The sequence below is a fragment of the Nansenia antarctica genome (genome assembly GCF_963989245.1).
Source record: "Nansenia antarctica genome assembly, chromosome: 1".
Classification (NCBI taxonomy): Eukaryota; Metazoa; Chordata; class Actinopteri; order Argentiniformes; family Microstomatidae; genus Nansenia; species Nansenia antarctica.
The window spans coordinates 111,382,190-111,406,581 of NC_137674.1; the positions used below are offsets into that span (position 1 = coordinate 111,382,190).

Below are 24,392 nucleotides of genomic sequence, written 5' to 3' on the forward strand. Positions count from 1 at the left end.
ACTTTTATTAATCTATTTGTCTCTTTCAACTGTTTTGTCTGAATGTCTTGTGTTGTTTTTCATTGTTCAAATGTTGCATCATCATGTTGCTGTATACAATACATAACAGTGGTTATGGCTTTGTATTCTTTGACAATTGTTCCTTCCTTTTTAGGATGAAAAAGTGCAAGTGTTCACAACTTACATTTGGACATATGTTGTGAGTTCTTAATTCTTTCATTTTGTATCTGAGGCGGTATGCAGTGTGAATTGTTACATTACAGCTAATGGAAACATTATTAATATTCTACGCAGAAATAGTAGGAAAGGTTTGTCCTTTAGACAGTTTGAAGTATTGACCCTTTTACTGAGCCACTGTCATGGCCTCACCTCTCCCCAAACACATTTAGGAGTGGCACAATGAGTTTGTCAGCTGGGACCCAGTCCAGTGTGGCACGGAACGCGTTTCTCTCCCAAAGGCAAAGTTGTGGATACCAGATGTGGTGATCAATGAATTGTGAGTGACATTTAAGTGTTTGTATATTAGTGGTATATAATAATATATTACTGTATATTCATGAATAAGTCACTGCTACCACTGGTGTGACAGAGGAAGAAAGGCATAAAAGGAATGGCCAGTACTGACTGAGATCAGAAGAACTGAGTTTAGTAAGAGTATCTGGATCTTGGAAGACTTTACAAAAGGATTTGATCATTTTATTGAGATTGATGATTTTAATCCCAGATTGGACGGCTGTTAACCAAGGAATGCCCATGTTTAAACCATTCATCACTAGGAAGCCAGCTGTTATTTTAATTTATTTAGTTATTTTAATGCTTTGTAGTGTTTTTACCAATCAACTCAAATGTTGTATGGTGTGTTGTGTCTCTTGTGTATGTATTACTATATATATTAAGGGGATTTTTTAATTTCAAAACACACAGTATTCATACCACCAGGAAAGGGTTTTGTATATTTTGGCCATTTAGCAGATCTGTGGGGTGAAGCTATGGAACAGTTTGAATGTGGAGTTATAGAAATGTCCAAACATAATCCAGTTTAAAATAAGGTATAAAAACATGGCCTTCATAATGTACAGGGATGATGTGGGGGGTTGATAATTACAAGGTGTTTACAGGGGTTATTGTTTATTTATTATCATTTATCATTTGGGTTCCTAAATATTTATTCTTTATTTTCTTTCTTTATGTAAATATGATGTTGACTTGGGGATGCAGTATTTGTATATATTATGAGATTGTATTAATTTGAACAGGAAGCATCTTTATTATTCATGGAGAACGGGTGGGATTGAATAAGTTGTACTTCTTCCCACTACTTTTCGAATATGTGAGAGAAAAAAGGAAACTAAGTTAAATGTGGAAAAATAATATTAAAATAATAATTTAATAATAATAAATAATAATAAAATAATAATTTAATAATAATATTTAAATTCCGTTATGTTAATTATGGTTGCTGTATCTAGTTTTGCACATAATTGAAATAAACATATAAATCAATCAATCAATAAATAAAAATTAACTACACTGATCATCCTGAAATAGTCATCCTGTTTCTCCTTGTCTTGCAGTAAGGATGAGGACACCGCGCCCCCAGTGCCTTATGTTAAACTATATTACAATGGAAGAGTTAGTGACGCACATCCTGTCAGAGTGGTCAGTTCCTGTAACCTGAACATCTACACCTTCCCCTTCGATGTTCAGAGCTGCTCGTTCTCGTTCAACTCCTACGTCCACCCTGGTGAGAATGACATCAACACAGCCTCTCACCATTTTATTATTTACTTCAGGATCAGAGTCCCATGGCAAACCAGTCCCTCCTCCTCCTCTCCCTATTGTCAGTCCTTGTTGACCCTCCGTTGAGGATCTGAAAAGGCATCAATGACATGGGGTTAGGTATACCTAGTGATTTGGGGTTTCTGCTACAGTATATCGCTCACACTTATCCCATCCTTTCAGATCTACAAGTGGGAGTCAACAAGGTGCTGGTGTATTACAGCATGCCAGACATTCCCTCAATCTATCTCCTATTCTACTTCCTATTCAATTCAAGCTCCTACTTTATCCCACAATTGTGTCTTCCCTTCAGTGTCGGAGGTTAAGATGATATTGGGGAGGTCGGCAGAGAAAATACTGGAACGTTCCAAAGAGTTGATGACCAGCATGGGGGAGTGGGAGCTGCTGAACATCACAGCCTACAAAAAAATGGGGAATGGAGATGACTCTGGAGATGACTACTGGGATGTGCTTGTGTTCAATGTATGTGAGCAGCAGCAAGCCTAGTGGATAGTGATCAGAAGGTCACAAGTTCAAATCCCACCTGGGAACACCACCACTAGTGTGCCCAGGAGTAAGGCACTTAGCCCTAAATTACTCCAGGGAGACTGTCCCTGTAATCTCTAATTGTAAATCACTTTAATATCGAAGGTAAAATGTAACCTACTGTAAGAAAGGCCTTCTCTCAATGACGTCACAACATTGGTGTAAGTAGGATGTGGAATACAAATGTGAGCCACAACACCAGATCCCTCATGACAGTTGTTGTTTTCCGTTGTGTCTCTCTAGATCGTAGTGAAGCGCAGAGCCACCCTCTACGTAGTGAACCTCCTGCTCCCCAGTTGTTTCCTGATCATGGTGGACCTCTTCAGCTTCCTGTTGCCCCCCCAGAACATGGACCGTTCTGCCTTCAAAATGACTCTCATCCTGGGCTACACCGTCTTCCTGCTCATGATGAACGACCTGCTGCCTGTCACAGGCAGCGCTATCCCACTCATAAGTCAGTAGATCTGTGTGTGTGTGTGTGTGTGTGTGTGTGTGTGTGTGTGTGTGTGTGTGTGTGTTCACGTGTCACGAGGCAAGCCAAAATACTGCAATGCAATGGATTCGGTGACTAATCCCCACTACTACCTAGTTAACTATCACACTACTTTACATTGATAGCAGGCTCACAAAACAAGCTGTGTTAGCAAACTGGCTAGCTGCACTAGTCCGCAGTTTGAGGATGTTTTCCAAGAAAATGTTGGCTTGCACGTTAATCTTGTTTTGTGTGCCTGCTAACAATGTAAAGTAGTGTTATAGTTAACTAGGTAGTAAGTGATTTGAGAGCTAATCTCTAAGAGCTAAGAGCTAATCACTGACCACTGTGTCTTTCTCCCAACCCCTCGTACCCCAGATGTGTTCTTCTCTCTCTGTCTGACTCTGATGGTGGCCAGCCTGCTGGAGACCGTCATCATCACCAACTTCCTGTGTGGCTCCAGGGACTTTCGCCCAGTACCCCGCTGGGTCCGTGTGTTCTTCATACACTTTCTTGGCCACCTCGTCTGCCTGCCTCCCAAGCCCAGAAAGCAGGACGCAGTCATCCGTAACCCAGCTACACAGGGTAGGGAAGTAGTGGTGGCCTAGTGGATAGTGAGTTAGACTGGTGATCAGAAAGAAGGTCATGAGATCAAATCCCACCTGAGAACACCACCACTAGTGTGCCCTTGAGTAAGGCACTTAGCCCTAAGTTACTCCAGGGAGACTGTGATTTGTAATTGTATGTCGTTTTGGATAAAAGCGTAAATGTAAAAATGGCCATCCATCCATAGAACTCTATATAAGGGTACTGTGAGAAAAATACCTCAAAAGTACTTGTTATATTCATTCTGTTAATAAGTGTTCAAACAAAAAGATTTTCAAAGATTTAAAGATCTACAAAGATGCTTCAAAGCAAGTGTTTCCTGGGGGGGCAAGTGACATGGGAGCCTGCAGCCTATTTCATATATAACTATTCCAACATTAGTGGGACCACAGAACAGACAGAACAGAAACAGTGAGTGTGGAAAGACTTGTCTGTGACGTAGATAGATGAAGCCTCGCTTTCACTGTCACCTGATAACATGCACTTCCCTTCTCTCCCTTAAACAGAAGTGAAAGCCTGCCCTCTGGTGGTGGTGGAGAGCCAGACTCAGGTCACAGCTCCAGGGGAAGAGGGGACCAAGGCAGGGGGGTCATCCCTGGAGGAGCTTAGGAAGCTGGGCAGAGACCTCCTGGCCATCCGCCTCCAAGTGGACAAACACCTCACAGTGAGCCAGAGCTCAGAGGACTGGATCCAGGTTGGCTACATCATCGACCGGCTGGTGTTCTGCACCTACATTATCTTCATCTCTGTCAGCTTCATCACCATCATCGTAATCTGGGTTAACCACTACAACTATCACTCCCACATCTAACATGGTCAATGATCCTGAGAGGGGGGCTTAAATGCAATTATTATCCAAATATGTCCTTTTCTAACTAAAAAACAGGTCAGGAATCTTGGTGTAATTCTAGACTCCAATCTTAACTTCAATTCACTCTCATATGACCCTGTTGTGATAAATGTCATTTTTTCATTTTTATAAAAATCTCTATCAAGTGCATATTTCTCCATCTAGTGATGACACTGAGACCTTTTTACACTCTGCTAAGCTACCTAAGGCCTATTTAGTTGATCAAGTTGTTCTAAATGCTTCCTTCTCCTCCTCTGAAGAAGTCTACAATGTTATTAAGGCAAAGCCCTCTGGGCCATGACAGGTTTCCTGTTGAATTTTATTTAAGTTTTTGGGTAGAATTTAGGGCAATTTCTTTTACCAATGGTTAAGACTTCATGGATTGCAATATTTTTCCAGACTCTATAAAAGATGCAGCCATCACTCTCTTTAAAAAGAAGGATAAAGATTTGTCAGAGTGCTCTTCTCATAGGCCAATCTCCCTTCTTAATGCAGATAAAATAATCACCAAGCTTTTAGCAATGCCATGCTGTAGATAATATTCGTCATCTGGTAAATATAATTGATTATGTCCATAGGGATGGTAAAGAGGCAGCTATTATTTCGTTGGATGCAGAGAGGAGGAGGGGCAGAGATATGACAGAGATAGAGGGGGGCAGAGAAGGCTTTTGACTGGGTAGATTTGTGTTGTCTCTTCTCTACCCTGGAGCATTTTAATCTTGACAAAAAATTCATTAATTGCATAAAAACTCTGTATACTTCATCAACAGCACAGGTTCCTACCAACGGTCTGCTTTCTAAAAAGATTAATTTAGCGGGGGGCACCCAGCGAGAGGCACCCGGTGAGGGTGTCTGTTATCGCCACTCTTATTTGCACTGGTGATCGAACCCTTCTCTTTATGCAGACAATACTTTATTATTTTTGTCAAATTTAACCAATCTATTCCAAAGTTATTATCAATTATTCAATTATATGGCTCTCTTTCAGGCTACCAGATCAATTTATATTTTCAGAGAAAAAGAGGAGAATCTCTCCGCCTCGGCTTCTCTGTGTGAAACCTTATCTCTCTGGGAGACAACACTTTTATCTCTGTCTTTTTATTCATTATCTATTATCTTATTTGACTTATTTGAACGGTATTGAATTGCCCCTGTTGTATGAAATGTGCTATACAAATAAATAAACTCGCATTGCCTTGCCTTGGATTCAACCATCTGTAGGTAAAGTAGCTCTCCGCCAAATGGGTCATTCATTTGCCTGTGAGTTTATTCAGCACACTTATGTGTTGCTATGTACGTTGTTATGTGTTGCTATGCCCTCCCACTTGGCTCTACTCCTACACAATAGGGGAACTGTGACACACCTAGACATGAACGCGCAAAACGGAGGGATAGGGCTAAAATGTAGGGCCACGGGTTGAAATGGGATTTGGCCTTAGAATCTATGCAAATGAGGGTGTATGAATGAAGTCTGTTCTATCCAGTCAGAGGTTATTGTCATCAGTGGGAGAAAACAGCTTTAAAAACAAAACTTCTGATGGCACCAAAGGACCTTTCTGGATTGGAGGTAAAGTATTTGATTAGAAAGCGCTTCCTTATAATTGGTTGGTGTAAGTCACACAGTTTTGGTGTTTTTTGAGGGCTCTTCTTACTGAATAGTGCATAAAGCTGTCAGTCCTGGGAAGTCTTTGACATGTATGGTATTGTTGATTAAATGTGTGTAAGATTTGGAGTGAATTTATAGTAAAACATGGAGAAATTACATCATACAACATACAGTAAACAGTCCATAGTGTATTTTACAATTGACCCCTTGAACACAATGATTTTTTCACTCTGTTGCTGTTCCAGTGTCGAGGGGCTTCAGTCAGTCCCTCTCTGGTTCTGTTCATCACCTGCTGCGTGCTGATACAGGGTAAGCACAGTAATAGTATAATAATACTTTCATCATTTGGGTTCATTTATTATTATATCTATCTATATTGGAGCACTTTAAAAATGACTATAACATTCAAAGTAACATAGCATTCCATACAAAACGAAAAGAACATAATATGAACATGTGGCATATGGGAAAATGTGAGACTAGTCCTACAAGTGTAATACTTTGGTACTAACTAGGTAACGGCAATAATAACTATTTGACAACGCCACCCTCACACTGAAAATTCTAAGAAGGATATCAGATGTTATTAAAAGTCTTCAGTTGGCTAAATAGGACTTATGCTTGGGAGTCTGCATGTCAAAGTATCTCACTAAGCCTGGTGATTGTTTTCTCCTCAGCCCCGTATGTGAGATGTAACAGGTTGAACTGCTCTCAACCAGACACCACATCCCTCCTGGCTGCGCTTGGTCCTGTCATGAGCCTGAGCGACATTCGACCCGTCAAGAGGTTATCGACTGCCACCAATCTCACCGTCTCTTTCACTCTCTATGGCATTCTAGGAGTGGTAAGGACAGTATTTTATTTATTATTTATTTGTCTATTTCAACTGTTTTGTCTGAATAGCTTGTGTTGTTTTTCATTGCTCAAAATCATGTTGCTGTATACAATACATAACAGTGGTTATGGCTTTGTATTCTTTGACAATTGTTCATTCCTTTTTAGGATGAAAAAGCGCAGATTTTCACAACTTACATTTGGCTATCTGTGGTGAGTTCTTAATTTTTTCATTTTGTATCTGAGGCTGTATGTAGTGTGAAATGTTAGAGCAATTACAGCTAATGGAAACATTATTCATATTTTGCTATTCATGAAACTATGCTCATCTACACCATAATAGCAGAAGGATTGTCCTTTAGACAATTCTAAGTATTGAACCTTTTACTGAGACACTGTCATGGCCTCACCTCTCCCCAAACACATTTAGGAGTGGCACAATGAGTTTGTCAGCTGGGACCCAGTCCAGTGTGGCGCTAACCACATTTCTCTACCAAAGAAAAAGTTTTGGATACCAGATCTGGTGATCGAAGAAGTGTGAGTGACATTTAAGTGTTTGTTTATTAGTAGTATATAATAATATATTACTGTATATTCATGAATAAGTCACTGCTACCACTGGTGTGACAGAGGAAGAAAGGCCTAAAAGGAATGTCCAGTACTGACTGAGATCAAAGAACTTTAACATCAGAAGAACTGAGTTTAGTAAGAGTATCTGGATCTCTGAAGACTTTAATACACTTGTTTATTGGTGTTTGCTTTACCTGAGTGCCTACTGAAATAGCTGAATTTAGCAAAGTTATCTAGTTGAACTGCAGTCAATTAGCACCGTTTCTATCTAAAGGATGTTGACTGAAGAGTTATTCTGCATAATGAGACACACAGTAAGGTATTAAAATGACAATCTCCTCAGAGAAACTTCAAATACAGTTTAGTAGCGGCTATTAGGCTAGGGCTGCACAATATATTGTATGACTATCGATATTGCAATCTCAATAATACAAAAAGTAATGGACACAGTACATTATGTAACAAAAACAGCAGTCAGTGATCATTTAAAATGTTTATTTAGAATTCAAACATTACATTTATAACACTACTTTAAAATACTACAACAAATACTTACTTATGTTTCTAAAAGAGCCAACACAAAGTCAATAATATTGCAATTAAAATATAACAAATTAATTCTTAAATTAAATTGAATGATACATTGAAAGATAAATGGGATGTTTAAGTCCTCATGTCCTAATTGAGTTCTTGAGACATGGGGCCCTATTATGCACTTCATCAATAAGACGAGGCGGTAGATCTAAACTTAAGACGTGGAGGCGTGGTCAAGGCCACTTTGCTATTATGCGTGCTGTAGTGGGCACCTAAAACCCGGCGCTAAGCAAAGAAATTAGTCATGGGTGTGTTTTGGGCGTCTTCTCAATCAACCCAATCAGCGTGCCAGGTGCCATTCCCTTTAAGAACCGGCTGCATTGAGTCATTAGCGCTATGCTATTATGGAAGTCCTAAGAAGGAGGTCAGCGCGCTTCTCTGCCTCTCCCTTCTGAAATAAAGCATTTATACTGTGATCGTAATTGACGTCTTGCCGTGGAGCTGTCAGGCCAAAACCTTCCGCTTGCCAAAAGCTACCGGGGGTGCGGCCTAACGCGTCACGACCAGCTGGCACGCGCACGCGTCACGACCAGCTGGCGAGTGTTTTTGAAACCTCCGTTTTGGCCGCCATTAGCGAAAAGCTTTAATTTGCCTCTACAAGTGTTAATATGTCATTTTATGAAGTTTTAATATGTTTTCAGGCGAGAAAGTAACCATATATATCCACAAAATGTATCCGGTTTATCAAAATAACCCGTTTATATATGAAAACACATATAATGCTATCGCGTCTCCACAGGCTAAAGTACAACTACACTCATATCCTCAACTTATGTCCTAATCACACTACTGTCATACAAGTCGTACCTTCTCCTTGACATGGACATACACACCTGCTACCTTCTTTGAAAGAAATCGCGATTTATTCAGTGAAAACTAGTACACCATTCAACATAGCATAACAATAGCATAGCATTCGCGGACACAGTCAGGCAATGCACCTAGCACAACAATAGCATAGCATTCGCGGACACAGTAACATAGACAGATAGACAGCTAGACCGCTAAACAGCTAGACAGCTAGACAGCTAAACAGCTAGACAGCTAGACAGCTAAACAGCTAGACAGCTAAACAGCTAGACAGCTAGACAGCTAAACAGCTAGACAGCTAGACAGCTAAACAGCTAGACATGTGTCGTATATTTCTGTAGTATGTATGATCTATGTATGAATATGTAGTATGTTTTGAACACACACACATACCAGGGCATGCGGGGACATGATGCCCTCTAACGGTGAGGGTTCTATGGCAACCAGATGACCAACAGAGACCTTTGGGGGTTGGGCAGGGACACACATGCACGCTGGCCCCTCCCCTCTGGAGGGGAACGGGGAGAGAGACACAGAGAGCGCTCTCTTCCCACCCGAGGTCCATGGAGAACGCATGTAATGTATGAATCTGCCTGTAACTGATTAAATTGTCTTAAACTAACTGTTCTTTGATTCATAATCAATAAGAATACACGACAGTAATGGCGAGCAAGTAACGGAGATAATATAACTTAATTTACAGTATTTTGCAAACTTTAATCTAACGAAGAAGGTAGATTTTCTGCAGAGATCTCTCTCTAGTCGATTGGTGTGTTTAAAATAAACTGTAAATCTCAGATAAGTTATAGTCAAAAGAATCTGTGTAACGGTAATCTTGTTGGAATAGAAGCAAACTTTTCATAATCTTTGATGGGTGGGTGGTGAGAGCCGGACTTGGAAGCCCGTTTTTTGTAAAATATAGTGTTTGATGGTAAGGTTTGTTTGTACGGTATTGGAATATCGTGTGTGTCTGTGTAAAATTCGGTGAGGTTGTGTTTATGTGTTGGAGGACTGGGTAGTCTGTTTTATATTGTAGCAGTGGAGAACATGTGAGGCTCTTTTGTCTGTTTGGAAGGACGCCATTGTGTAAGCGGCCATTTGCAGTGTACTTTCAGCGGAGTTTAGACGCCATTTGCATTTAGACGCCATTTGCAGTGTGTCAGAGAGTCTATTCTTAGACGCCATTTTTCTTTGTCCTTGAGAAAGGACACACACAGAGGCCATCTTTATGAGGGAAACGTGAACGTAGAATATTTGAATGAGATAAATAGTAATTTAGAGATAGAAAGATAGTGAATTGATCATTGGGGTATTTTAAAGTAGTTTAAAGTTTAAGCAATGTTATGTTGTAAAGATTGATCTGGGAGTCCACAGCGGGTTTTTCCCCCAGAAGGACAAAGACTAGCCCCTCCTTCCCCTACTCCATTTTTACACGGAGGCGCTGGCGCATGCGCAATCGATACGCAAGTCGGTTACTTGGCGCCGCCTGCTGGACGAAATACGACAATACATTTTAAAACACTAAATCCTCAGGGAGATACAGCTGAGGTCGATGAAACAGTCCGATACATTAATAAATAGATGGTTATAAATGATTGTAATGTATTACATTAATTTAATTAATTTAATTAATTACAAATTGATTGAATTAATTATTCAGATCATTTTATTTCTCTGTTTTCACAAAACTTTGATCAATTGTTTTGTGACAATCTAATGATATGTTGATAATAGCTAATTGACTTTACAGGTTTGCATCAATGAAGTGTCAATGAATAATTAATAACTAATCATTCATTCCTTTCATTTAACAGTTGATTTATTTACAGGTTGTAATTAATATTTGTAATTTACATATTTTATTTTAGTTAGGTCATTTCCACAGTGTTTGATTAAGGAATAGCAGAATAGTACATATTTGATAGTTGAGCAGTAAAAGGGTTTTTGTGGATCGGTGAATACTTAGGTGTTGATCAGCCTTTGTGATTTAATAATTGTGTTGACCAGAACTGTAATTAGTATTGAATGAGTAATTAAGTGACACATTCATAAACAATTAGGAAACACATTTAAGTATAAAGTACTTACACAGCTATTAGATTTAAGTTAATACTGCACTGACATACACAAGAGGCAAGTCTGTTATTCTGAAGTTGCAGGGTTTTTGTGGGGATGGTCAATACAGTTATATTGGACTAGCATTTGTTTAGCAAACAAGACAAAATAAGGTGGGTTGTAAGAAGCGTACACCTTATCTAATATAGAATATTGTCAGCATATTGAGCAAAGTAGAATGGGGTCGAATTCCACGAAGCTGTTAAAAGATATTAGTGAACATCGTGGAATGTTGGCTACGTTATCCCCTATGGCTGTAGTGGAAAAAATGAATCCTCTTGTTAGGGAAATTAGCAAAATGTCTACGAAATGGAATAGCCGTTGGGCATACATTGAACAGCCGTGGCCGAAAGAGGGCAGCATTAATTTACAATTAATTGCAACATTGGAGATACTTATCAATGGGCACAAAGCACATCAAAGAGGAAAGATTAGATCAGAGAAACGCAAGTTAGAGTTAGCTATTTTAGATCTATTTAAGGTAGAGGGACAGAAAATAGCTCAGATGGAACCGGAAAAGAAAAAAGAATTGGCCAGGACACTGGAACAGAAACTGAACATTTCATCCCTAGACCTGTGTTCTGCCTCCAGTCCCCCTCCATATGCTAAGGCACTGGAGGATCATTCCCAGAAGAAGAAGAAGGAGCCAAGGGGAAAAGGGGACGACAGGAGTGACGAGGAAGATGACAGCGAAGATGGCAGGGAAGACTCAAGTGATGACGACAATGCAGATGGAGGCTACAACGCGCAGGTCAGGAAGATGATAGCCACAGCCGAAAGGAAAGGTGGGAGAAGACGCCCGGAGAAAGAGGGAGATTGTCACCGAATGTCATCAAATACATTAAAGAACTGTCCAGTGCTGATTCGGGGTAACAAGATGGAATATCATCCGTGGCATCATACAGATTTGTCTGAAGTGATCGAGAAACTCCCAGTTCTTCAAGAGGGAGGACATTCGTGGACGCGAGAGGTCGACGTGATACTGACAGGAACGCAGGCCGCGATGGGAGACCTGAAAAGACTCTTAGCTTTTATTGCAGGATTGGATACAATGCAGGAAATATTGATGAAGGCAGGACTTCATAGATATATCAATACATCAGTTTATGATCCAGAGCTCTTCGCAGCAAACAGAGGCAGGCTGTGGAAAGCAATCAGAGAGACCTACCCTACTCACATTCACCCAGACAATATCATTGTGAAGCCACTGGGGGGGGATGAGAATCCTAGGGGTTATGTTGCCCGTATGCACTCTCAATGGAGAAGTGTGACAGGGAAAGACGCTGAAGATAACCCCTTAGAAAAATCCATAATCAGGGAAAAAATACAAGAAGGGCTTCCTACCCCAGTTAAGGATAAGCTAGCAGAAGTGGTGGGGCTACGACACATGAACAAAGCTGTTTATATAGACCACGTAGCTCATCAAGTTGAGTTATATCGAAAGAACATTCAGATACAGAAGGCACGAGACGAAGAATCCCTCAGAATATTGACTCATTTGCAATTGACTGAAAGCGAGAGGAACATAGAGGGAGTGCAGGCTTTAGCCCCACAGCAACAGCCACCTGGAGTGCAGACTGCTACTTACCAGTCCTACCCACAGGGGCCACAAGGGGGGTATCCATACCCACAAGGGCCACCAGGGGTGCAAGCGGTTCCATACCAGATGTACACACAGCCTGGCCAAGGACCACCACCAGGGGGATGGACAGCAGCAGGGAAGGAGATGCTAGAACCATGCCAATGCGACCAGAATGGACATCTAGCCTGTGCCTGCTGCAACAGGCCCCAGGGGGGCGCAGGGGGGAGCCAAGGAGGAGGATATTGGCCCCCTACTACACCTGCTCCAGGAGTGATGAACCCTTACGGAGGCCCAGCAGCTGGCCTATAGGGGTGCCCGGAAGATCCGAGTGGGAGGTGCCAGCTGGTGGTGACACAGAAGCCTGAAGGCGCCACGCACCTCCCTATGTCTAGAGAATATGTGAAGACAATCGGATTTGAGGGAATTAAACAGCTGATTCCTACAACTGAGCTTGTAGACTTAGAGTACAAGGGACAGAGAGCAACTCTGTCAACACTTGTGTCAGAACACACGCCAACAGGGCTGCTAGGGAGAGATGCTCTATGCCAATTGAACTGTACAGTAAAATGCACACCTAACGGCTGTCAGGTGACGGTGCCATCCGGTGTTCAGATTCCATCGACAGCCCGAGTGATTAAGCATAGAACAGACCTACAAGCTTTGCCTTTAAAGGGAGCTGATATAGAATATTGGGTTGATGGGTCTTGTTACGGGGTAGGAGAAACGTTGTGCGCTGGGTATTCCTTAGTTAAAGCACAGAATTCAAAGTTTATTGTAGAACAGGCTGAGGCAGTTCCTCAGCCTTGCTCGGCTCAGTTGGCTGAATTGATTGCCCTCACAGAAGCATGCAACTTGGGAACCGGACGGAGAGTGACAGTGTACACCGACTCTGCCTATGCACATAATGTTTGTCATTTTAATGGAGCTGTATGGAGGGGGCGGGGTTTTAAGAGAACTGATGGTACGCCTATACAGCATCACGCACAGATCATGAAGCTGTTACAAGCCATGATGAAGCCAAAGGAATTAGCTATAGTGAAGTGTGCCACACACAGGTCTGACTCATCACATGTCACACAAGGTAACAGGGCTGCAGAGGATGCAGCCAAAGCCATTACAGGAGCAGACAAGGCAGGTAAAGGTCTTCTGGTCACACATGAAAAGCAATTACAGGGCATGGTCACACTTGAGGATTTATTGATGTTACAGAGTAGAGTAACTACGTTAGACAAGAGCGTTTGGCTAGCAAGGGGGGCAAGTCAGGATGACACGGGTCTATGGAGGAATCATGAGGGGTTGGTTGTAGCACCCTCAGATTTATTAGGCATGTTAATACAGGAAGCTCATGGATTGGCACATGTGGCTAGGGGGGAGGTAAGACGCAAGATCACCAAGAAATATGGGTTTTGGAGTCCATATTTGATGGAACAGATTGACCATGCTTTAGGTCAATGTGGGGTCTGTTGGAGAAACAACATCAGAGTGGGTACACCAGTGGTGTCTGGGCATATCCCTACCCCAATAGGGCCACGGGTGGTGGACAGGGGGGTGGATGTACAGAGTAGGCAGGATGTTGTGCCAACAGGTGCCGAGGTCCCCAGAGAACCTGAGAAGGAGGAGCTACGAGGAGATGCTGTGGTGTTGCCAGAGCCAGTGGCAATGCCAGTGTTACAGCCAGTGACATTACCGGCAGTGCCTGAAACCGAGGGGACAGTGGAAAGCTGTCCAGATGCCAATAAACCAGAAACTAACGAAGCAGAGAGGGTTGACAGTCTGGAGGTCCAGCCTGGGAGTGTCCAAAGCCTGGACACCTGTGCTACTGGGGATGCTGGCGAGTGCCTGCACCATGCTTCAGATGATGCTGAGGGCGACTCCCCAGACCTTGATCAGCGTGGGAGGGGACCAGGCGGCTGCCTTAACCTCAATGACACTGACGGACGACGACCAGTTAGGAAAAGATTAAAGACTATGAATAGGGTAGTGAAGCAGCAGATCAAAGGGAACGACGGGAATGGACAGCAGATGATAGCATGGCTGGAAACGGTCTTAGGGGAATGGGAAACTTATTTTGCTCAGATAGGAGCACCTATTATAGCAGACATGATTTTTGACTTTCTTAGGAGGCAGGGCCTCATTGACTGTTTTTGGAAAATCAGTCACTCAGTCCACGTTAATGAACTTTTCAGAAGACTAGTCCTCACCTGAGGTGAAGATCTATGCATTAATGCATTCCCTTTGTCCTATGCTTACTGTTGGAAAATTATGTGTTATGATAACTGAATGTCATTATTTGTGTATTGTTTGTTTATTTCTATATCGTATGTGATTGATGTCAGTTGAGAAGTGATGTAGTGGTTATGCAAAGATAGGAAAGAGGTTCTGTTCCTAGCGCAACGAAAATGGAAGCTGCTGACTATGAAAGTGTTATCAATCTGAGACAGCGGTAAAGGCTGTTCTCCAACTGGGTACAAGTGCTAGTAACCTCTGACCCTGACGCTTCAAGGACAAAGAAAACATCGGTCGTTGGAAGTTTCTGTATTGATTTGTGCATGATGAACTGTGTTTAGTTTAATTGTGATTGTTATTTTCAAAATTCTTTTTATTATTGGTTGTTTTCTATTTTTTGTTTATGATATCTTTGGTTCCTAATACTGGTCCTGGGTTGGTCTGTGTTATTGTGCTTCTTGTGTTGTGTGTTGGTGTAGTTTTTCTGTCTGTTGTTGTTTATTTTTTAATTTTTAATTTTATTTGAAAAAAAAAAAAAAAAAAAATTTTTTTTTTTTTTTTGGGGGATGTTTTGTGGGGTTTTGTGTTTTTGTTTTTGTTTTATGGTAGTTTAGTTTCGGAACACCCTCTGGGTGGTCCGAGGGGGGATGTGTCGTATATTTCTGTAGTATGTATGATCTATGTATGAATATGTAGTATGTTTTGAACACACACACATACCAGGGCATGCGGGGACATGATGCCCTCTAACGGTGAGGGTTCTATGGCAACCAGATGACCAACAGAGACCTTTGGGGGTTGGGCAGGGACACACATGCACGCTGGCCCCTCCCCTCTGGAGGGGAACGGGGAGAGAGACACAGAGAGCGCTCTCTTCCCACCCGAGGTCCATGGAGAACGCATGTAATGTATGAATCTGCCTGTAACTGATTAAATTGTCTTAAACTAACTGTTCTTTGATTCATAATCAATAAGAATACACGACACAGCTAAACACCAAGACAGCTAGACAGCTAGACAACTAGACAACTAGACAACTAGACAGCTAGACAACTAGACAACTAGACAGCTAGACAACTAGACAACTAGACAGCTAGACAACTAGACAACTAGACAGCTAGACAACTAGACAACTAGACAGCTAGACAGCTAAACAGCTAAACACCAAGACAGCTAGACAGCTAAACAGCTAAACAGCTAAACAACTAGACAACTAGACAGCTAGACAGCTAAACAGCTAAACACCAAGAGCTAGCTGTCTAGTTGTCTAGCTGTCTAGCTGTCTAGCTGTTTAGCTGTCTAGCTGTTTAGCTGTCTAGTTGTCTAGTTGTCTAGCTGTCTAGTTGTCTAGTTGTCTAGCTGTCTAGCTGTCTAGTTGTCTAGTTGTCTAGCTGTCTAGTTGTCTAGTTGTCTAGCTGTCTAGCTGTCTTGGTGTTTAGCTGTCTAGCTGTTTAGCTGTCTAGCTGTCTAGCTGTTTAGCTGTCTAGCTGTCTAGCTGTTTAGCGGTCTAGCTGTCTATCTGTCTATGTTACTGTGTCCGCGAATGCTATGCTATTGTTGTGCTAGGTGCATTGCCTGACTGTGTCCGCGAATGCTATGCTATTGTTATGCTATGTTGAATGGTGTACTAGTTTTCACTGAATAAATCGCGATTTCTTTCAAAGAAGGTAGCAGGTGTGTATGTCCATGTCAAGGAGAAGGTACGACTTGTATGACAGTAGTGTGATTAGGACATAAGTTGAGGATATGAGTGTAGTTGTACTTTAGCCTGTGGAGACGCGATAGCATTATATGTGTTTTCATATATAAACGGGTTATTTTGATAAACCGGATACATTTTGTGGATATATATGGTTACTTTCTCGCCTGAAAACATATTAAAACTTCATAAAATGACATATTAACACTTGTAGAGGCAAATTAAAGCTTTTCACCAAAACGGAGGTTTCAAAAACACTCGCCAGCTGGTCGTGACGCGTGCGCGTGCCAGCTGGTCGTGACGCGTTAGGCCGCACCCCCGGTAGCTTTTGGCAAGCGGAAGGTTTTGGCCTGACAGAGCCACGTGCGTGTTCATGTGTGCCCACATGCATGCGCAAACCGCGGAGGCGCGCTCGTGTTTCAAAACGTGCATGAAGTCTGTCTAAACTTAAGAACTTTTCAAACCACTTCTTAGCGATAGGAGCAAAGTCAGATCGCATAATAGCAGGGGCGCCTAGTGCACTTCATTACCATATGAACACTCCCACAATGAGCAATATATGCACGGGAGTTTTACGTCTTATGTGTGGGCGCCTATCGACACCTGCATAATAGCAGTAGCGCGTATGAAGCGCATAATAAGGGTGGCGGTAGGTCTTAACCTGGCGGTGCGTCTTAATTAACACTTAAGACGGCAAGTTAAGAAGTGCATAATAGGGCCCATGGTCTCATATCCTGAGTAGCTTGCAGTTTGGGTGGACCACTGGTCCGTCTCCCCGGTCCCTGCCTCTCTTTTTGTGGTTGGGAAGAGGGTTGCTGGGGCCAGGCAGAGGGTTGCTGGGGCCAGGCAGAGGGTTGCTAGGGCCAGGCAGAGGGTTGCTGGGGCCAGGCAGAGGGTTGCTGGGGCCAGGCAGAGGGTTGCTAGGGCCAGGCAGAGGGTTGCTGGGGCCAGGCAGAGGGTTGCTAGGGCCAGGCAGAGGGTTGCTGGGGCCAGGCAGAGGGTTGCTGGGGCCAGGCCTGGCTCTCTTGCGGTTTGGTTGGACCACTGGTCCGTCTCCCCGGTCCCTGCCTCTCTTGTTGTGGTTGGGAAGAGGGTTGCTGGGGCCAGGCAGAGGGTTGCTAGGGCCAGGCAGAGGGTTGCTGGGGCCAGGCCTGGCTCTTTTGCGGTTTGGGTGGACCACTGGTCCGTCTCCCCGGTCCCTGCCTCTCTTGTTGTGGTTGGGAAGAGGGTTGCTGGGGCCAGGCAGAGGGTTGCTAGGGCCAGGCAGAGGGTTGCTGGGGCCAGGCAGAGGGTTGCTAGGGCCAGGCAGAGGGTTGCTGGGGCCAGGCCTGGCTCTCTTGCGGTTTGGTTGGACCACTGGTCCATCTACCCAGTCCCTGCCTCTCGTGTGTTGGTTGGGCCGAGCACTGCTGGGGCCAGGCTGAGGGTTGCTGGGGCCAGGCAGAGGGTCCGCTCTAGGTCGATCTGAGAGAGAAAGTTCAGAGAGCCGGGATAGAAGAAGGGTGATCTCCAAAAGCAAATGGTCTCTCTGGCTGCTAGCAGGGCTCCCTACTCTTGGCCCAGCAGGAGAGAAGCCCCAAGCTGCAGACCAAACAGGACAGGCATGTAGAGTATGAATAATTTGCTTACACAAACAAAACCAAATAACAAAGATTAGCAGATAAGGGAGAAAATAAAGGTTAGCCCTTACCTGATAAGTCGTCAGAGTCAGAGTCACTTTGGGGCTCCTCGCCACTGGCAACAGTGGAGTAGAGGCCTGAAAGAGCAGTCTGAGACTTGTAGAACTGGAAGGCGTTGGAATTCATAGTATTGCACGACTGCATTTCACCAGCAAGGTTTGTGGTTTGAATGTAACTTTTCTGTCTTTCCTGAAAAGAACACAGTTGGAGTTGAAGTTTCAGTTCAATGACTTTCATCATTGAAGTTTGTTTTCAAAAACTTAAAAGATGCAGCTTGTCTATGAAATATTGTTTTAGCAACCACCCATTCCATCAGCATGATGACCATATAAGGCAAAGAATGTATGTCACAATTTTAAAAATAAATAAATAGCGGAATTTCAATCCCCTCTGTAATGCAGGTTATAATATAATATAATTATATATGATATTATAATTATGAACAAATAATATAATTTGTTATGTCTGTTGAAGTATATCCTATTTAAAAAAACATGTTATTAGTGTTAATTGTCCAAATCCCCTCTGTTAAAAAACAAACATATCAGCAAGCCTTAACACTAGACGCGCAATGTTTCTTTACCTACTTTTAGCGCGACGAGGTGTCGAATCACACGACCACTCTTCACAATTATTATGAAAAAAATAAATTATAATATTGACCTCATACAGGGCCGGCCAGGGACAGCCATACCATACAATGCCCAGGTCTGTATTAACCCTTCCTTGATATACATACAAAATCAGGGGTTGTCATTTATGTTATTCGTAAGCAATTAGACCTAATGTTATTTAGACGCAGGATGGAATTGAATTGGTGTCGGCCAATTCTTATTTTATTATTACTTTATACTTTTATTTGTATAGCACTTTTCCTGCAAACGTTGCAGCTCAAAGTGCTTTAATCATTATAATCATAATTTCATTATTTAGTCATTTAAAGGCAATATTAACAATATTTTTTGGGGAGAAGGTTTTTTGTCTTAATAAAGGATTTGACCATTTTAATGCACTTTGTAGTGTTTTTAGCAATCAAATCAAATATTGTATTGTGTGTTGTCTCTCTTGTGTATGTATAACTACATACTGACTCCTTCTCGACCAGGGCTCATTTGAAAAAGAGATGTTAATCTCAATTTGACTTAATAAATGATTTAATTTATTTGCAGTAATGACATCTTCGGTCAAGACGTAGGAGCTTTAAATAAACTACACTGATCATCCTGAAATAGTCATCCTGTTTCACCTTGTCTTGCAGTATGGATAAGAACACCGCACCCCCAGTGCCTTATGTTGTAATACATTATACTGGAAGAATCCGTGACTCACAGCCTCTCAGAGTGGTCAGTTCCTGTAACCTGAACATCTACACCTTCCCCTTCGATGTTCAGAACTGCTCATTCACGTTCAACTCCTATGTTCACAAGGGTGAGAATGACATCAACACAGCCTCTCACCATTTTAGTATTTACTTCAGGATCAGGGTCCCATGACAAACCAGTCCCTCCTCCTCCTCTCCCTACTGTCAGTCCTTGTTGACTCTCCTTTGAGGATCTGAAAAGGCATCAATGATATGGAGTTAGGTACACCTAGTCTCTGCTACAGTATATCGTTCACACCTATCCCATCCTTTCAGATCTACAAGTGGGAGTCAACAAGGTACATGTGTATTAGGGACATAGGGGTACAGTGAGGGATTGGTTTGGTATTACAGCATGCCAGACATTCCCTCAATCCATGTCCTATTCTACTTCCTGTTAAATTCAAGCTCCTACTTTATCCCACAATTGTGTCTTCCATTCAGAGTCGGAGGTTAAGATGATATTGGGGGAGCCGGCGGAGAAAATACTGGAACATTCCAGAGAGGTGCTGACCACCATGGGGGAGTGGGAGCTGGTGGACATCATAGCCTTCAAGACCCAATTCGGCTCTGGAAATGACCCCTGGGATGAGCTTGTGTTCAATGTATGTGTGTAGCAGCAAGCCTAGTGGATAGTGATCAGGGGGCTATTCCATGTACGTTGATTAGTATACTGTATCTGCGATTAAAATAAAAGCCGCGTTCAGGCAACTCGTGATTGGGATTCAAGCCTCAAGTGATTCCTTGCGAGGATCAGGCTTGTGTCATCAGTGTTCACAGAACACCGGTTTAGAAATCCTCGATATGGGTGCGTGCACGCAGACATAAAGAGCCCAGAAGAGTCAAACTGTCGAAATGAAGATACTACCCTGCGCACCGGTCCTACTTATTGCGCAGCAGTCCTACTTATTGATCTTTATGAAGACGAAAAATAAGATGTAAAATCGTGCAATACTGCCGCAATTAACAAGGCGAGGGAAATGGTTTGGCAAGAAATTGCTGACCGGGTTAGTGATGCGTAGGTCATACTAGCCCCAGTTATTGTTATATGTTCATATTTTAATGAATGAATATTTACTACTGTGGCGATATCAGCAGCAGGCTAAACACTGTCATATTGTCATGATGACATAGTGGTATTGACCGCTGCCATAGTATTTATTCATCATTTTAAGACTGTGGTTCAAATCCCTCTTCTGACACACGTTTTACTGCATTTCGTTCTCTGAATCTAATCTAAAATCTAATCTAAAAAGTTTTATAGTAAGGCTATAAAATGATGGTGCAGGCTAATTTACAAGAACTGACACGATTACAATGGTGTTTGAAGCCTTTCTGAGTAGTAAATGATGTTCTTCCAACTGGACCCTGGATTTGGCATAGATTATTTTTTCTTATGATTACTGATGGATAGATGATTCACTTAGACAGATATATATATATATTGTATATCGATTTGCATGAAGGCTTCGGTTAAATGTAAAAAAATACAAATAAAAAAAATAAGCTGAAATTAGCGCCCGGATCTGATTTAATCAGCCTTCTTGGAATACCCCCCAGAAGGTCACAAGTTCAAATCCCACCTGGGAACACCACCACTAGTGTGCCCTTGAGTAAGGCACTTAGCCCTAAATTACTCAATGGAGACTGTCCATATAATCGCTAATTGTAAGTCACTTTGCTAAATGGTTAAAATGTTGTGCAGAGAAGGTTTCACTCACGATGACTCCTATATCAGTGCAGTTCTTAGTTGATTCACTAACTCAAACAAATGTACTCATTGTAAATCGCTTTGGAAATGTTAAATGTAAATGTTGATTGGTACAATACACAGGATGTACATCAATATAGGTGAGGGTCAACTCAGAAAATATGACACATACAGTACTATGTGGAAAGTAAGGATGTGGAATACAAATGCGAGCCACAACACCAGATCCCTCATGACAGTTGTTGTTTTCCGTTGTGTCTCTCTAGATCGTAGTGAAGCGCAGAGCCACCCTCTACGTAGTGAACCTCCTGCTCCCCAGTTGTTTCCTGATCACAGTGGACCTCTTCAGCTTCCTGTTGCCCCCCCAGAGCATGGACCGTTCTGCCTTCAAGATGACCCTCATCCTGGGCTACACCGTCTTCCTGCTCATCATGAACGACCTGTTGCCTGTCACAGGCAGCGCCATCCCACTCATAAGTCAGTAGATCTACTACCTAGTTCACTGTAACACTACTTTACATTGATAGCAGGCTCACAAAACAAGCTGTGTTAGCAAACTGGCTAGTTGCGCTAGTCCGCGGTTTGAGGATGTTTTCCAAGAAAATGTTACATTTAAGTTGGCTTGCAAGCTAATCTTGTTTTGAGCTAATCACTGACCACTGTGTCTTTCTCCCAACCCCTCGTACCCCAGATGTGTTCTTCTCTCTCTGTCTGACTCTGATGATTGCCAGCCTGCTGGAGACCATCATCATCACCAACCTCCTATGTAGATCCAGTAACTTTCGCCCAGTACCCCGCTGGGTCCGTGTGTTCTTCATACACTTCCTTGGCCACCACCTCTGCCTGCCTCCCAAGCCCAGAAAGCAGGACGCAGTCATCTGTAACCCAGCCACACAGGGTAGGGAAGTAGTGGTGGCCTAATGGATAGTGAGTTAGACTGGTGATCAGAAAGTTCAAAAGAAAAGTCATGAAAGTCAGAAAGTTCAAAAGAAAAAAGAAAGAAAGTCATGAGTTCAAATCCCACCCGGGAACACCACCACTAGTGTGTCCTTGAGTAAGGCACTTAGCCCTAAGTTACTCCAGGGCGACTGTCCCTGTGTTCTCTAATTGTATGGCGCTTGTGATGTAAATGTAAAAATGGTCAAACTGAGTACTGATGCCAATGAGAAGTTACATCTTTACTGACTGAAAGATAGATGAAGCTTCGCCTTTACTGTCACCTGATAACATGGACTTCCCTTCTGTCCCTTAAACAGAAGTGAAAGCCTGCCCTCTGGTGTTGGTGAAGAGCCAGACTCAGTTCACAGCTCCAGGGGAAGAGGGGACCAAGGCAGGGAAGTCATCCCTGGAGGAGCTTAGGAAGCTGGGCAGAGACCTCCTGGCCATCCGCCTCCAAGTGGACAAACACCTCACAGTAAGCCAGAGCTCCGAGGAGTGGATCCAGGTGGGCTACATCATCGACCGGCTGGTGTTCTGCAGTTACATTATCTTCATCATTGTCAGCTTCATCACCATCATCGTAATCTGGGTTAACTCCTACACTCCTACCACTGGCAATCGTGCATATGGAGTATAGGTGCAATGGAGTCGGTCATAAACTGAATTATTGTCCAAATATTTCCTTTCCATCTGTACTTGGCTTGATTTTCTGGTGGTAATGCATGAGTAAGATTTCAGTAAAAGTGCAACATTATTATACTATCATTATTTATTTGTAACATGTTTGAAATTAAACAACGTAAATAAAGATGCCATAATACTGTGAGAGCAAATTGAAACACTTGGTTGTATTTTTTATAGGATATGTTCAACATGTTCTTTGTAAACGAAGATACAAAAAAAAGGTTAAAAAAGATTGTGTAAATAACAAAAAGGTTGCAAACAAGACAAATTCATAAGTAAAAATGTTTCGTAATAAAATAAATATTTTTTTCTACATGTAACCCACACCCCCAAAAACATAACAAACAAAAGAAACATGGTTTTCATGGTACATAAATACAGTTAGTGCTACAGATTGATATTAGGTAGTCAATAGAGCAGGATCAAAAGGAAAACATAATAAAAACAACCATAACCAACAGCCAGCTTCACAGAGGTATCCTTGAACTCATGAAGTGAAAAGGGGAAAATTATTTGCATGCAAAACAAAGGGGGGATAACGGGCATCCCTGTCTTGTAACCCTAAAGAGAGGGAAGTAGTCAGAGTGGTTGTTATTCATTCTGACAGATGCAAGAGAAGAGTTGTACAATAAGTTGAGCCGGGCAATGAACCTCTCACCAAAGCCGAATTTCCCCAGAGTACGGAAAAGATAACCCCACTCCACCCTGTCAAAAGGCTTCTCGACGTCTATGGAGATCACAATTTCAGGGTCCTTTGAGTTTGAGGGGTTGTACATAGCATTGAGTAAGCATCTAACATTCAAAAAAGCCTGTCTGATTTTAATAAATTCTGTCTGGCCAAGGGAAATTACAGATGGTAGGACCATTTCCGAACCCATAGCCAGAAGCTTAGGTAATATTTTATAGTCCACGTTTAGTAACGATATTGGCCAGTACAATCACCAGGAAAGGGGGTCTTTATTTAAAAAAAATTTAAACGAGTGAAACAGAGGCCTGTGACAAGGAATGAGGGAGAGAGAGAGGCGGTGTCCAATGAATGGGTGAACATGTTGTTCATGTTCAATGAGGAGGGGAGAGAGAGACCCCCTTTCCTGTGGATCATACCGCCCAATATCGTTACTTAATGTGGACCCTGAAATTGTAATCTCCTTAGACGCCTTTCGACAGGGTGGAGTGGGGTTATCTTTTCCAATCTCTGGGGAAATTCGGCTTTGTTCTTCTCTTGCATCTGTCAGAACGAATAACAACCATTACGACTACTTCCCTCTAGTGGCACGAGACAGCGATGTCCGTTGTCCCCCCTTTTCTTTTCATTCTGATGACTTGCTTCTTTATATTTCTAGGAATGATATGTCTATACCTGCTGTGCTCTCTGTCCTTAACCCATTTGGTCTCATCTCCGGCTACAAGCTTAATATTAATAAGAGTGAACTATTCCCTCTAAATGCTGCAGCTCACAAATACCCACTTCACACCATACCATTTAGAATAGTTCTGGACAAATTCACGTACTTGGGGGTTCAAGTCAATTACAAGAATTTGGTTAGTTTGGGTAATTCGGTTAAAATGTATATATTTGCCTATATTTTAATTCCTGTATCTTTGTTTACAAAACACATATTGAAACAATTTCAGAAAATACTGTTTATTTTGTGGAAAAACAAATAAAAAGAGTTAAAAAAAGAAGAAAATTCTACCATAGTGCGAATCGATAGCAGAGTCGATTCGCG

At 42.3% G+C, this 24,392-nt stretch overlaps 2 protein-coding genes across 2 annotated transcripts; both read left to right on the forward strand.

The window, feature by feature from the left end:
* Positions 1-399: 399 nt before the first annotated feature.
* LOC308156693 (5-hydroxytryptamine receptor 3A-like) lies at positions 400-4,214 on the forward strand (the record flags this gene model as incomplete). Its single annotated transcript, XM_080530102.1, has 6 exons — positions 400-458; positions 1,575-1,744; positions 2,093-2,262; positions 2,569-2,779; positions 3,176-3,382; positions 3,910-4,214. The coding sequence occupies 6 exons, from the start codon at positions 400-402 to the stop codon at positions 4,212-4,214; spliced, it is 1,122 nt and encodes a 373-aa protein (XP_080386228.1).
* Positions 4,215-19,227: 15,013 nt separating this feature from the next.
* LOC308156703 (5-hydroxytryptamine receptor 3C-like) lies at positions 19,228-22,615 on the forward strand (the record flags this gene model as incomplete). Its single annotated transcript, XM_080530114.1, has 5 exons — positions 19,228-19,396; positions 19,773-19,933; positions 21,306-21,516; positions 21,731-21,937; positions 22,296-22,615. The coding sequence occupies 5 exons, from the start codon at positions 19,228-19,230 to the stop codon at positions 22,613-22,615; spliced, it is 1,068 nt and encodes a 355-aa protein (XP_080386240.1).
* Positions 22,616-24,392: the final 1,777 nt, after the last annotated feature.